The sequence below is a fragment of the Sceloporus occidentalis genome, unplaced genomic scaffold, assembly GCF_023333645.1.
Source record: "Sceloporus occidentalis isolate IW3139 unplaced genomic scaffold, rSceOcc1.0.p SCAF_3, whole genome shotgun sequence".
Classification (NCBI taxonomy): domain Eukaryota; kingdom Metazoa; phylum Chordata; class Lepidosauria; order Squamata; family Phrynosomatidae; genus Sceloporus; species Sceloporus occidentalis.
In genome coordinates this window covers 79,795,904-79,810,669 of record NW_028316983.1, presented here as the reverse complement: position 1 = coordinate 79,810,669, position 14,766 = coordinate 79,795,904, and the positions used below count along the sequence as shown (strand labels likewise).

The window sequence follows — 14,766 nt, the reverse complement described above, 5'->3', positions numbered from 1 at the left end:
TCCACAGCGCTCTCCAGAGTATGCTAACTGCCAGTATCTATGCAAGCTATGCTTAGTTCACATTGAAAATATCCAAGGAGCTCATAAACATATTAAAGAAAAACGTCACAAAAAGAATATCATGGTAAGTGTTTGAAACCAAGCTTGGTATTTCTGATTAGAAATTTTGAAAGAAATCATAAAAATTGCTTAACTGAAACTACATTAAATATTTACAGGACTGCAGTCTAGTAAGATCATAGAGTCATAGAATAATAGAATCATAGAGTTAGAAGAGACCACAAGGGCAATCCAGTCCAATTCCCTGCTATGCAGGAACTAAAAACCAAAACACCCCTGACAGATAGCTATCCAGCCTCTGTTTAAAGACCTCTGTTTAAAGACCTCCAAAGAAGGAGAGTCCACCACACTCCAAGGGAGTGTGTTGTACTGCCGAACAGCTCTTACTGTCAGTAATCTCTTGTAGCTTGCATCCATTGTTCTGGATCCTGTTCTCTGGAACCACAGAAAACAAGCTTACTTCATCCTCAATATGACATCCCTTCAAATATTTAAACAAAACTATCATATCACCTCTTAACCTTCCCTTCTCCAGGCTAAATATACCTAGCTATCTAAGTCTCTCCTCATAAGGCATGGTTTCCAGACCCTTCGCCATTTTGGTTGCCCTTCTCTGGACATGCTCCAGCTTGTCAACATCCTTTTTGAGTTGTGGTGCCCAGAACTGGACAAAGTATTCCAGCTGGGGGCTGACCAAGGCAGAATAGAATGGCACTGTTATCTCCCTTGATCTAGACACTATACTTCTATTGATACAGCCTAGAATCACATTGGCCTTCTTAGCTGCTGCACTGTTGACTCATGTTCAACTTGTGATCTATTAGGATTCCCAGATCCCTTTCATACATAGTCTCATTAAGCCAGGTATTCCCCATCCTGTATCTATGCATTTCATTTTTTGCCCTAAATGCAGTACCTTAGATTTCTCTGTGTTGAAATTCATTTTGTTAGCTTTCGCCCAGCTTTCTAATCTATTAAGGTCATTTTGAATTTTGATCCTGTCCTCTGAGTATTAGCTGTTCCTCCTAATTTGGTGTTCTCTGCAAATTTGATAAGCATGTTCCCTATTCTTTCATCTAAGTCATTGATAAAGATGTTGAATAGCACTGGGCCCAGGACAGAACCCTGTGGCACATGAAAGAGCAACAATATAAAAGTATTACTTAAAATAAATAGCATAAAAATCTTGCATATAAAAAAATAAAAATTCTATTCAGTTAAAACACAAAGTATAAACAACAATACTACAATTAAATAAGAGCATCCCCAGAGCAATTAAGAGCAATACAACTTGCCCTAGTTTAGGGAATAAATATGAGTCTGTATATCGGAGTTGCTTTTCTGGGCTTGTGATGCAAATTGGGCCTAATGTAAATGGGAGGAGATGGTCCCATAGAGAATCACTGAAAACCAAGAGGTTGTCTTTTGCTAGAGCTGAGGTATCCACAAAGTAAGCAGAGTTATTCAACCTGTCACCAATTTTTAAAGAGATTAAAAACATCAGAGCTTACTTCTTTTAAGAAGGCAAAGGAACCAGCTTCCTTCAGATGATCTTTCTGTGTCAGAAGGGAAAATGTGACAAGGGAGCAAAATTGGACGTAAAGTTAGGTGGGAACCACTTGTTGGAGGACCCTCCTGCCAGAAGAAACTTTTGTAGATGCAAACTTGCCCAACTTACAGTGTTTGGTGAAGTTGGGAGGATTTGGCCAGGTAAATCTCTTCCGAGGGCATGTCGGTTGAACACACTGCTGTAGTGGGAGCAGATATATTTGCATGTGCTGTAACTCCCTCAGGAGTCCCTCAGAAGTTTGAGCAATTTGTAATGAAAATGCATGACTTAAGACTAAGCCATCTAGTGATCATAAAGTTCAGACCTTTTCCTCCAGCAGATTTAATAGAAAGGTGGTAGCGAGAACTTCAGACCTTCAAAATGGGCTAGTGAACCTGATGTAAATCTTTAAAACTATCTGGATATCCAGTTTGTGGCACTCTTTCTCCAAGGTATGAGTAAGATGTCGACAAAAGGCAGGAAGCAGTAGATGCTAGGAAAGGTGAAAAGAAGACTTCACCTTAGACATAAAACTTAAATTCAAAAATAGAAAGATGGAATGTGTGTCAAACGTAAAGCAACAACAGGCCACCAAGAGCACCTATATTAATATGTTCTCTCTAGGAATATTTAGATCCTCCAGCGCAGCTTTAACCAAATGTCACACTGAAGGACCTAGAGAGAACACTCCACTAGGCATTTGTATCTCCTCCAACACAATTCTATGGTCAGTATCTCACAGATGTTGACCGCAGAGATGCAGTGGAGAACCTAGACATTCCTAGAGAAGTATTCTCTCAGGTAAAAACATAGTGTTTTTTTATTTGCAGTTTTTCCACATTCACGGTGGTCCTATGCACCTAACTCCAGAAAATGTGGTGGGATGAGTCTACTTCTGAGGACCATGTTTCGTATTTCTTTTAGGATCCAATAAAATATTATAGTTTTAACTTTTAAAGTTATATGTGGACTAGCCCTCCCTCAATCTTTAGAGCTTCATCTCGCCTCACCACTGCTAAAGGATATATTTCTATGAAGTCGTGGGTATTTTGTATATTTTGATAATTTTGTATATTTAGATAATATGTATTTGGAAAGCTTATTTTTGTAATAAGTTGGTGTTATTCTTTGGTTTTATTCTTTTATTAGCCACTTCCTTTCCATTTATTTATTTTAAAAAAATATTAAATGGTATACCTTAGGCAGGACAGTCTGTCTCTTATTATTTGTGTAGAATGACATATGCATTGATTGGTTGAAAATAGTAATAATAATTATGCCCTTATAATGAAAATGTATTGTTATTTTCAGTGGGATTTGAGGCTTTTTTCATCTTCTTTAGGAACCCTAAATAGGAATGTGGTGGCTCAGTGGTTAAGACGCTAACTCTGACGATTGCAAGATTGGCAGGTTGGCAGTTCAAGGCTCAAGTGCCATGTGACGGAGCTTCCATCACTAATAATAATAATAATAATAATAAATTTTATTTTTACCCCGCCTTTCCATAAATATGATCAAGGCGGCTTACAAAATTTAAAATGTTACAATACAGGATAAAAAATTCAATATAAAGGTTAAAAACATTACTACAAGGAATAGGAACAGGAAATCAATAAAATACACATGTCAAGGGCAAAAAGAAAGAGAAATCAATTTACAATGGTCCGGGGTCGAAAGGGAGAATAAGGGGCAGGAAAACGAACAATTTAACTAAGGTGGGAAGGCCAACCGAAATAAATACGTTTTCAGATTTTTCTTAAAGATATCTAGTGAGGCGGCGGAGTGAAGCTCTACAGGGAGCTTATTCCAAAGTGAAGGGGCAGCGATGGCAAAAGCCCTCTGTGAGGTCCGTGCAAAATTTGACCTAGGGACCTCCAACAAATTTGTCCCGGATGTTCTAAGTGTGCGGGGCGGATTATATGGGGAGAGGCGGTCCTCCAAGTACCCTGGGCCCAAGCCATTTAGGGCTTTATAGGTCAAAACCAACACCTTGTATTGAGCTCAGAAGCGAATAGGCAGCCAGTGAAGGTCTTTTAAAATAGGTGTTATATGGTCCGACCTGGAACTGCCAGCGACCAGTCTAGCTGCCATATTCTGCACCATTTACAGCTTCTGGGGTTTTGTACAAGGGTTGCCCCATGTAGAGCGCATGTCCCAGCTCCTGCCAATCTAGTAGTTCGAAAGCATGTAAAAGTGCAAGTAGATAAATAGGTATCACTTTGGTAGAAAGGTAACAGTGTTCTGTGCAGTCATGCTGGCCACATGATCATAGAGTCATCTTTGACAGCGCTGGCTCTTCGGCTTAGTAACAGAGATGAATACTGCCTCCTAAAGTTGGACATGACTTGACAACCTTGTTAATGGGGAAAACTTTACCTTTTTACTTAGTAACCCTAACCTCTACCATAATATTCTTCAGGAAAAGCAAGAAGAAAATGAACTGCGTGCTCTCCCTCCCCCTTCCCCTGCACAAGTGGCTGCCTTGAGTTTTATGCTGATGGAGGCAGCAAAGGAGCAAGGCATATCGAATGATGATTTCAGAATCCGTCAAGAAATTGTATGTGATATGGAGACCATAATACAGCAACACTTGCCAGGTGATTGATGTAAAGTGATCAATATTTTTTTAAGGAAATAATAATATTTTATTAGCTTGACCTGTATGTATTCAACTGTACAAATACAGTCGGCCCTTCTTATACGCGGATTTGCCTTCTGCGGATTTGAGCATCCGCGGAAGGCAAACCTGGAAGTTGTCCCCAATGGCGGCGCACGTGCACGCGCGCCGCCATTGGGGACAAAAGTCCCTAGCTTACCCTCCCCTTTCCTTCCTTCCCTTCCTGCCTCCCTCCTTCCCTCCCTTTCCCCACTTACCTTTTTCATCGCCGCTGCCGCCACCTTGGCCTCCGAGTCGCCGTTACCAGCGGCGGCGTTGGCGGTGAGGAGGCATGGCCCTCGGCCTCTGCGGGAAGGCCGGGCGGCACTGGAGGCCATAGGCCTCTAGGCAGCCACCCGGCCCTTCTGCGGAGGCTGCATCTGCGAGGAGGCCGGCCAGGAGACCAGGCTTCGGCCTCTTCGTGGCTGCTCCCTCCGCAAAAGGGCCGGGTGGCTGCCTGGAGGCCCTTTGGCCTCCAGCACCACCCGGCCTTCCCGCAGAGGCAGCGGTGAAGCCGGGCTGCAGGGAAGGCTTTGGCCTCTTCGCAGCTGCTGCCGCTGCCTCCACAAAAGGGCCAGGTAGTCACCCGGCCCTTCTACGGAGGCGGCGGCGAAGAAGTGGAGCCGCCGCCCGGCCTTGGCCTCACCGAAGGGGGCAGCCACGAGGAGGCCGAAGCCTGGTCTCCAGTCTGGCCTCCTCGCAGATGCAGCCTCCGCAGAAGGGCCGGGTGGCTGCCTAGAAGCCCTTTGGCCTCCAGCGCCGCCCAGCCTTCCCGCAGAGGCCGAGGGCCATGCCTCCTCGCCGCCACCGCCACCGCCGGTAATGGCGACTCGGAAGCCAAGGTGGCGGCAGTGGCAGCGATGAAAAAGGTAAGTGGGGAAAGGGAGGGAGGGAAGGAGGAAGGCAGGAAGGGAGGGAAGGAAAGGGGAGGGTAAGCTAGGGATTTTTGTCCCCAATGGCGGCGCACGTGAACGCGCGCCGTCATTGGGGACAATAGGGATTTGAGCATACGCAGAATTTGGTATACGCGGGGGGGGGTCCGGAACGGATCCCCCATGTATACCAAGGGCCCACTGTACACAGTTTTAGAATGCTGCTATACTGGATAAGCAATTGCAGTTGTTGCTATCTGATTTATTTATTTATTTGATAAGAGATTCACTCTGAAAATCAGATTTTTATAAATCTGAAAAAAAATCTAGAAAAAGTAGAAAGAAGAAAAGGAAAAGATATCCATCCATGCAAATACATATAAATTGAAATAGCCTAACTATACAACAACTTATTCATATGCTGAATTAATACACTAAACTATAAAAAATTAATATATGGAGATCATATATGATGAATGCATGCTTTTCTGTTTTGCCACATGATGGGTTCCAGACTGAGAATCTCACAAAATCCATTTACAGTTAATTAAATAGATCTGTATTTACCATAAATCAGGATATATCGAAGATGCATGTGTTGTCAAGTAGCATGGAGTTTGTGCTTATTAGTACCTGGTATGAAATACATGTTTTTCTTATAGTCCCACACATACACATAGTGCTAATGTCCAATTTTAAGAGAATTCTACTTTTATTGAAGAGAAACAGCATAGAATAAAGCCTGTATCTTTGTCTGTTGTACCTCTGAGGTATGAGGTTGACCTGCAAAAGCAAGTGAATTAATGCTGGGTCAGTTAACACTGTCGTTCACCAGTACGAATAAACTATTCGGTTTCTACTTTTTGAACCATAAAATACTTTATAACTTGAAAGTAAAATATTACATTTGTATGTAGTATAATGTAATCAGTTTCAGTTTGTTTGCTTTAAGAGTGAAGCCATGGTACCTGTTATCAGAGTAATACAAGAAGTTATGAGACACCCTTGATAACTTACAGAATTCTTTGTTTACTTTCAGAATGTTCATTGAGGATGTATGGATCCTGCCTAACTAGATTTGCTTTTAAAACCAGTGATGTTAATATTGATATAAAATTTCCCTCCACGGTAAGTTGAGGAGATACTAGTGATGTTATACAAACAGAAATATTTTATAGCTCTGGTTTTAAAGAGGTGAGATGTAAATAAATTTTATTAGTAGTAGTATCACCTGTGAGATATTTGATTTATAAGTAAGCATTCTTAGAATGTTCTACCAGAATTACTATAAATAAGCTTGAACAGCTTAATTCAGTCCAGTCTGTTTGCCTCTGAGTACTGTATTTTCCGGCGTATAAGATGACAGGATGTATAGGACGACCCCCAAATTTTCCGGTTAAAATATAGAGCTTGGGATATACTCGCCATATAAGACTACCCCTATTCCAACGCACACCAAATAAAAATTAAAAAAACATCAGATTTGATTTCAATATGGTAATTCAAATGCTTATGACATGCAGGTACTTAGCAGGAAAACTTGTTGTATACAAAGCCTGCTTGGATTGGTCAGCTCTCCCTGCCTGCCCAGCCCTCCCTGTCTCCAAGACTATCAGAGCGATAGCGCAAACATGGCTCTTTTTTCCATACCCCGGGCGTCCTGGACGCCTGCAGCTTGGTCTACCCTTCCCGATGAGAGGCGTCCCCTCACCTCGTCATCGGGACCACGTTAAGTCACTCCTTTCCACGAATGGATTTTCTTCTACCATACTTGTACAGCGCTGCCCTTGCTGCTTTCATAGGGTCGCTGCATACAGTGGGGATGCAGATTTTGAGCTCCCCCCACCATAAGCAGCAACCGCAGATTCTCCAATCCAGCTCTAAAGTTTCAGCACCCGTCCTATAAGACGACAACCAGCGTATAAGACGACCCCCGACTTTTGAGAAGATTTTCCTGGGTTAAAAAGTAGTTTTATAAGCCAGAAAATAGAGTAATTAATATTAGGACTGCCAAAGCTTCCTTTTAAAACAAGAGTTTATCTCGTATATAGTTGGAATATTGGATGTGATAATTTTATGCTTAATTTGCATATAAGATGACAGAAGAAAGGACTGTAATACAAAGCATACTGACCTAAAATACATTCTGTTGAAAAAGTTGAAGCTTACATCTGAAAAATTGCCTTTAGGGTGGAGGTATGCATTTGTTATGAGAAAAATGGGAAGAGTCTACATGTTGTGCATCTGATACACTTTAGTTTATGAATGCTAGTGCCATATTAAATATTCTACCTTTCAAGGTGCTACAAGATACTTTTCCCCTTGTGCTGTTAAAGACCAGCATGGCAATTGTTCTTGAGGTTTTAACAAATATGTGAGCTTGCAGAAAACTAGAAAATGGTTTGAAGTGTTCATGGACTTTGACAGAAGATGTAAAAGAAGCGGAATGGACTGATTTGATCTGACACTGACCGTTTGTCTAATCAAAGGTCTGATCCAGTATTTGCATGAAGAAGATAAGAACTGCCAGTAAACTTGTTTGTTACTAATAGCATCACAACTGCTGTAGGTTACCAGGACCGAAAAGGTGTTCTGCCAGCTTTGCTGAGCAGTTTGCACCCCATGTTCCATTCTGAAGATTTAAAGGGAACTGGACAGAACCAGAATAGTAGGTGTTGCAGGTGCATTGAATCTGATAACCAGGTCAAGATTGTAGAAGCAAGGTGGTCTGTCATCCTAGTGCCTTACAATTCCCTTTAAGTCCTGGGGTGTGTGAGACATTGTGTCAATATGCATGCTTCAGATGAGAGTAGTTAGTATACTTAACTGAACTCACTCCAGGATTCTAGATACTTTGCCTCTTTTCTCATGCCTGGTCATGGAGGAAAGAAAACATTAATTGTGCCCAGCACCTGGGGCTGGACTCAAGATTCCAGAGATTCTCTTTAGGTACTGTTTCTGCATGCAGAAGACTGCTCTCTGCTCTTTGTGCAAATAAGTGGAGGTCTGGATTGTATTGTATTGTATTGGTTTATGTTGATAAAATCAAAGTGAGTGAAAAATAACATTCTTGTTTATTGTTTAGATGAGTCATCCAGATGTTCTGATTCAAGTGCTTGAAATTTTGAAAAATAATGGTACGTTTTCTAGCTTTTTGTTTTTCATTTTCTTATTCCATATTCCGATTGATGCTGGAAACATATATGGATCATATATAGTACACTTGTGACAATTGAATTGGCAGAACTGTGCAAGATATTTTTGTTTCCTGATGTACCGTTCTGTTTTTTCTTTCCTTCAGCTTCTTATTCTGATGTGGAATCAGATTTCCATGCCAAAGTTCCTGTTGTTTTTTGTAAAGATATTAAAAGGTTTGTGTATTGTATGTTCATGTAACATATAATCGAGTCAAGATATTTTATTTTTGATATTACAATACATTTTAGATTGCAAAAGACAAAAAAAGTTCTTTACTTTGGAGCCAACTTTAGGACTATTTCCTCAGTTTCTCAAGGAGTAGAAAGATCTCAGAAATACCTATAAAACAGCAAAACACAGTCTCCAGGTATGTGCCTTTACGTCACCTGTAACCTAACGGGAACCTCATGAATTTCATAGGGTTTTCTTAGGCAATGAATGCTCAGAAGTGGTTTTGCCAGTTCCTTCCTTTGAAATAACACCCACAGCACCTGATATTCATTGGCATTGTCCTGTGCAAGTTCTGAATAGGGCTGGCCCTGCTTGGCATTGAAGATCAGATGGGATCTGGTGCCTTTAAGGTATTTAGGGCCAGTACTCTAGCTAAAAAGTTAAGCACTCTTTTGTCCCATTGATTTCAGTGACAGAAATTTGAGCATATTTGTAATCTTTATTGAATTACAGAGACTTAAACATACTTAATAAAGTAAAATTGTGTTTAGGTGTTGCTCGACTTGGCTGCCACCCCATTTTGTTTTACCTTTTTTTGCTTGGAAATGGATGCATTTGAGATGGAGAGGTTGGTGTTCATATGGAGGTTTTCCATATGAGTAAGATCCTGAATTTTCTAGGTTTTTTTTTACTTACATAGGCCCATTACAGACGGGCATAAAAGTACGTGCTCAGCACGTACTAGGGTTAGAAAGGGGTGTCCCTTCCGAATGCCTCCAATCCTAGTACGTGCTCAGCACGTACAAAATGGCGGCGCCCGTTCTACACAGGGGCCGCCATGATGACGTCACCACTGCGCCGCCTCCAATCTCCCCTTAAGACATGAACCTTAAATAAAATAAAAAATAAAAATAAATAAACCTCTTTTTCACATATCTCACTTTCCATCTGAGGAAAGGGATAACCAAGATAGGTAGAGTTAGGCATGTCCTTCATTCATGCCAAAGACATGAAATGTGTAATGTTTGACTATGGTTTAATAGTACTGGGGAAGAAATCAACATGTGGAAAGAAATTAGTGCAGGCTTCATATATGGTGAAGACTGTGTGTTCTATGTTTAGTTTTCCTCAAACTTCACTTACTGGGAGACACTGATGTGACTTACAACTTGTCTTATTTTTTTTTTCAATGTTAGTGGTTTAACTTGCAAAGTAAGTGCTGGAAATGATGTGGCCTGTCTTACAACTGACCTTTTAGCTGCACTCGGCAAACTAGAGCCAGTCCTTGTTCCTTTGGTGTTGGCTTTTCGCTACTGGGCTAAAGTAAGTTTTTAAATAATCACATATATGAATATAAAAATGCACTAATAAGAGCATGTTAATATTTACATGTTGAAGTACAAAAAGAGTTTCACAACATTTGTACAACTTATATATAGTAAAATCTTTTTTCAATATCTATTTCTGTTTTCTGAAATAAAAAGTATAAAGTATTTGGATTAAATCCAAAAGGCTAACACAATGTATCCATGCACACATTGAGGCTTCTTGGATGTACATTGAGGCTTCTTGTGCCTCTTCCACTGAAGTCCTTGCACATCCTGAAAGACCCTCAGAAGACCGTTTTCACTGGCCTTCAGCACCATGTAAGGAAGTGTAGTTAGAAGTGGAATGATCTCCTATGTATGTTATGATGGATGAGTAGAGAGGAATCTTAGAGTCTTGCTCCATTCTGTTGCATCTTTTGTCTATGTAAATAACTTAGATTTTTACTCATATAGATACAGAAGAGGAGAGAGGAAAATTTGTATATTAAGGGTACAAAAGTTGAGCTAGTTACCTAAGCCTCAGTATTGAATTGATGGAAAATCACAAATGATAAAAGAATAACATAGTGATATGTTCATAAGAGGGTTTTTTTCAGATTCTGGTTTATCGTCTGGGAGGGGTTTTGGATCTAGTTTATAGTCTTGGGGAGATATCTGCATTCTATTTGATATCACGTACAAACTGACCATTCAACAGTGCATGCGTGCTTATTATTGCGTGCACAGGTGTTTTTCTTAGCTCTGATGAATGTCTTAACAAAATCTTGTGAATATCTGGATTTAGTGGGTGTCATCCCTGTAACCCTTATTTATGTAAACAGCATGTTTTATCCAAACTCTTCTCTACCCAAGTGCTTCAGTGTTTCTCTGGCTATTTAAATATGTGAATGTGTGCTGTATGTATTAATTGCTGTATATATTGTTAATTCCACTTGATGCAGGTCCACTGGACCATTAGAGCTTGATTTTATTCTAGATGGGATGAACTGTAGGATGTAGAGCATTAATGTAAATATTTGATTTATATCCCAACTTTTTCCTAATCCAAAGTAGTTTCCAAAGCTAAAAAGATATTATGAAAATACAAATTAAATTAAACATATAATTAAAATCAGTTGAGACAACTTTAAAAACCCATTAATAATACAAAGAGGTAACATATCAAAGTCTAGCACAAAAGTATCTTTGGCAGATTAGTTTAGAGATGACAGGTGTATCTCTGTACTGTTGTTCCTTGGTATCTACTGGAGTTTGGTTCCAGGACTCCCCAGGGATACCAAAATTTGTATATGCTCAAGTCCCATTAAATACAGTGGCATAATGGAATGGTGTCCCATTTATAAAATAGCAAAATTAAGGTTTGGTTTTTTGAATTTATTTTCTTTTGAATACTTTCACGTTGTGGATGGTTGAATCCGTAGATATAGAGGGCTGACTGTATATTAAGTTATATTGTGGCTTTCTTCCAACATGAACTAAGGATATATGACATGGGGTTGCCAGGCATGGCCTCCCATCTAGGCACTCCTATCTGGAGTTAATCCTGTTTAGCTTCAAGAGGATTTTGACAGTATGTGCCTGGCAACTGTGCTCTGGTTTATGTAGGCTTTATTTGTTACTAGAAAATGATGGCTTAATTCAAAATATGCTAAGTTTTACTTTTAAAAAAGAAGAAAAAGTATATAATAGAACTAAGACTTTTTGTTTCTTACTTTGTAGTTGTGTCATATTGACTGCCAAGCAGAAGGTGGCATCCCTTCATATTCCTTTGCCTTAATGGTGATATTTTTTCTTCAACAAAGAGAACCACGCATACTACCATCATATTTAGGCAATTGGGTAAGTTTTAAAAATTAAAATAGAAAGGTCAGGTTTACAAGAAACAGGTAATTAGTTCCATAGACCTAGAAGAGAAAATAAATTCAATTGGCCATAAAATTGCTTTACATTTCTACTTGGAATTTATTTCTAGCCATAATCTGTGGTATAAAATAAATGCTTATATGTTTCAGTTTCTTTGGTCTGAATAAAGTGCTGCGTGTCTCATCATACAATAGCAGAATAGGGGGATTCCCTACTTGCAACTTCTCAATACCCCCCAGCCTGCACTTGTGGGCAGAGGGGGTGGGACAGGGAAACCCTTAGCACTATATTCTGGGAGCTTCTTGAATCAGGTGGGAGGAAAGAGGTTTTGTGATGTGTGCCAGGGTCATGTTGAATTCAGCCCTTTTATGATCTTGTTCATTGAAAAACTTTTTCTTGTGTTTCTTTAGATTGAAGGCTTTGATTCTAAGAAGGCTGATGATTACCAGTTGAAAGGAATAAAAGATGAAAAATTTGTAGTGTGGGAGTACAAACAATCAAACAGTGGAGGAGGGAAAAATGCTAGTGCTGCAGAAGGAAAAGCTAAAGGTGAACAGAACAGAGGTAATAAGAGTGTAACAGCCGTAGAAACAGACACCCAGCATAATGCAAAGGAGAAAAATGGCAGTGTAAGTTATTTTCTTTAAATAAAAATTGACCTTTCTTGAATTTCTTCTTCAAATGAAACAATTTAATGACAAAAAAAAAAAGTTTCCCCTTTTTTGTATCTTTCAGTCTCCGTTAGCATTGGAAACACCACACCAGATATCATTGGGAAAGCTGTGGCTAGAATTGTTGAAGTTTTATACACTGGAATTTGCTTTGGAAGAATATGTTATCAGCATACGGGTACAAGAACTTTTAACCAGAGAGAACAAAATCTGGCCTAAAAGGCGAATAGCCATTGAAGGTAAGGGAAACTGTGTTTTGTGATAATGCTTTGGGAATGCAATATCTTTGCCTTACTTTTTAAATTTTTAAATTTAAATTCTAGCTATTTTGTTTTAACATACAGTATAAATCCAATTTGAGTCCCATATGGGAGAAAATGGGTATTAATTAGATAAAATTTAGTACATTGTTTCTCTAGAAAGAAATGGTCTTAAGTTGTTTGTTTTGAACTGTAAATAATAATTCATTAATATGGCAAGTTGCATGCTGTTGCCCTTTTTTTACTTTTATACTAAATTTACTGTTATTTCATTGTCCTCACAAATAAAACAAGTCTGAAACAGCTCACTAGTAAAGAGAAATTAGCTGTTGAGTAGTTACAGGAATGGAAATGGCAAACATGCTCTTTTTTTGTTAAACTACCATTCAGCCTTCTAATAAAAACATGGTAGAAACAGATGAAGATAGGTGTGTGTATGTATATAAAATTTCTCGATAATAGTATAGGATTTGTATCATTTAGAATTATGACCATTATCTGATTAAAGAGACTGAAAGTTTGAATTTTTTTTAAAGTTAAGCTTAAAAGTGTGTGACATACATACTTGATGGAAACAAAAATAGATAATGCAGTCCAAGTGTCTCAATAGTAATTTTTAGGGGGGGGGGGGAATTCAGTGTTCTTGTTTACATATAAAGGAATAATACATATTTCATGATGGCAGTTACTAGCTGCAGTTTTTTTAAATACAGTGGTGCCTCGGGTTACGAAATTAATTCGTTCCGCTGTCAATTTCGTAACCCGAAAGGCTTTCGCAAGCCGAATCCCCATAGGCGCTAATGGGGAAAAGCCGCGATTTGGTGTGAAATCGCGCCGAAAAGCACCAAAAGTTTTTTCGTAACCCGAAAAAACTTTCTTAACCCGGAAAATTTTTTTTAAATTATTTTTTTTCGTATCCTGAAAATTTCGTAACCTGGGTATTTCGTATCCCGAGGTACCACTGTACTTGTATTAGAAATAATTACATTAATTTTTTTTTCTAAAAAGGTATTAAAATATTTTCTTTAGTTATACTTACCTATTCAATTTAACATGAAATAGTTTGAGACCATATTTGAAGGCCCTAACCAAAAATAAGGAAACTTAAAACTGGTCTGTGTTATTTCTTCTAGATCCTTTTGCACTAAAAAGAAATGTTGCACGGAGCCTGAACAGCCAGATGGTGTTTGAGTACATACTTGAGAGGTTCAGGACAGCATATAAGTATTTTGCGTGTCCACAGAAAAAAGATGGGAGTAAGCCCAAAGCAGACACCAGGAAAAAAGAAAAAGGAAAAATTGGTAGCAAAAACCCTGGAGAACCTGTAACCAATTGTTGCCTTTCACAGCAGGATAATATTACAGAGAAGCAGAGCGCAGGCTGTGCATGTAATATGCAAGAGTATGAGTTAAATGAATGTAGTGAAATGGAATCTACATCCAGGAGATGTACTTCTGAGAACCTAAAAAGCTCTCTGGTAAAAACACCAGAAATTCTAAATGCAAACTGTGACAGCAGAGAGGAAACTGTATCCCATATTGCTAATGAATGCTGTGAATTAGAACACAAGTCACTTAAGGCAATGGATGATCAAGAGCCTGCAACTGAAGAAAATTGTGTTTTTAGTGAAGATAGGTCCCTTGATGCAGATTCAGTTAGTAAATTATCTGACACTGAAAGTAGACATTCGGTAATGGAATATCCACAAAAGAATATGTGCTCAGGCACTAGCACAGCAGCTACCTCGCACAACTGCAAAGCAGTAGGAGAAATTCAAGACACTAAAGATGAAATTGCCACAGAAGATATGCATTATGTGTTTGATAAATTTATTTTGACTTCTGGAAAGGTAAAATGAATTCAAAAATCCTTTAAAATATTTATTTTCATTTTTTTTTTATTTTCATGAAGTGTTTTTCCCAGATGTTTGTTAAATAAAACAAGGCTAGTCTTATTTTACCAGACTCCATTACCAGAATGAAGCAGCATATTCTTTTAGCCATTTGACCATAGTGCCTTCATTAGATTGTTTTCTTTAACATTCTTCAAGCCTGGAATAAATCTGCTGAATGCAGAGTTTTTAACACTTTGTTAGACTTTAAATGCTTCACCACACCCTAATGGACAATTTTGTTGAT

General features: G+C 39.0%; 1 protein-coding gene across 5 annotated transcripts in view; it reads left to right on the top strand.

Moving 5' to 3' along the window:
• Nucleotides 1-14,766, top strand: part of TUT4 (terminal uridylyl transferase 4) — a 57,524-nt gene that overhangs the window by 20,503 nt on the left and 22,255 nt on the right. For all 5 annotated transcript variants that reach the window (XM_089515144.1, XM_089515146.1, XM_089515145.1 and 2 more), the window contains 10 exons: nt 8-124; nt 4,029-4,206; nt 6,177-6,265; nt 8,223-8,274; nt 8,439-8,508; nt 9,703-9,829; nt 11,554-11,673; nt 12,108-12,326; nt 12,433-12,607; nt 13,762-14,477. In XM_089515144.1, coding sequence (XP_089371270.1) covers nt 8-124; nt 4,029-4,206; nt 6,177-6,265; nt 8,223-8,274; nt 8,439-8,508; nt 9,703-9,829; nt 11,554-11,673; nt 12,108-12,326; nt 12,433-12,607; nt 13,762-14,477 — 1,863 coding nt within the window. The remainder of the gene's footprint in view (nt 1-7; nt 125-4,028; nt 4,207-6,176; nt 6,266-8,222; nt 8,275-8,438; nt 8,509-9,702; nt 9,830-11,553; nt 11,674-12,107; nt 12,327-12,432; nt 12,608-13,761; nt 14,478-14,766) is intronic.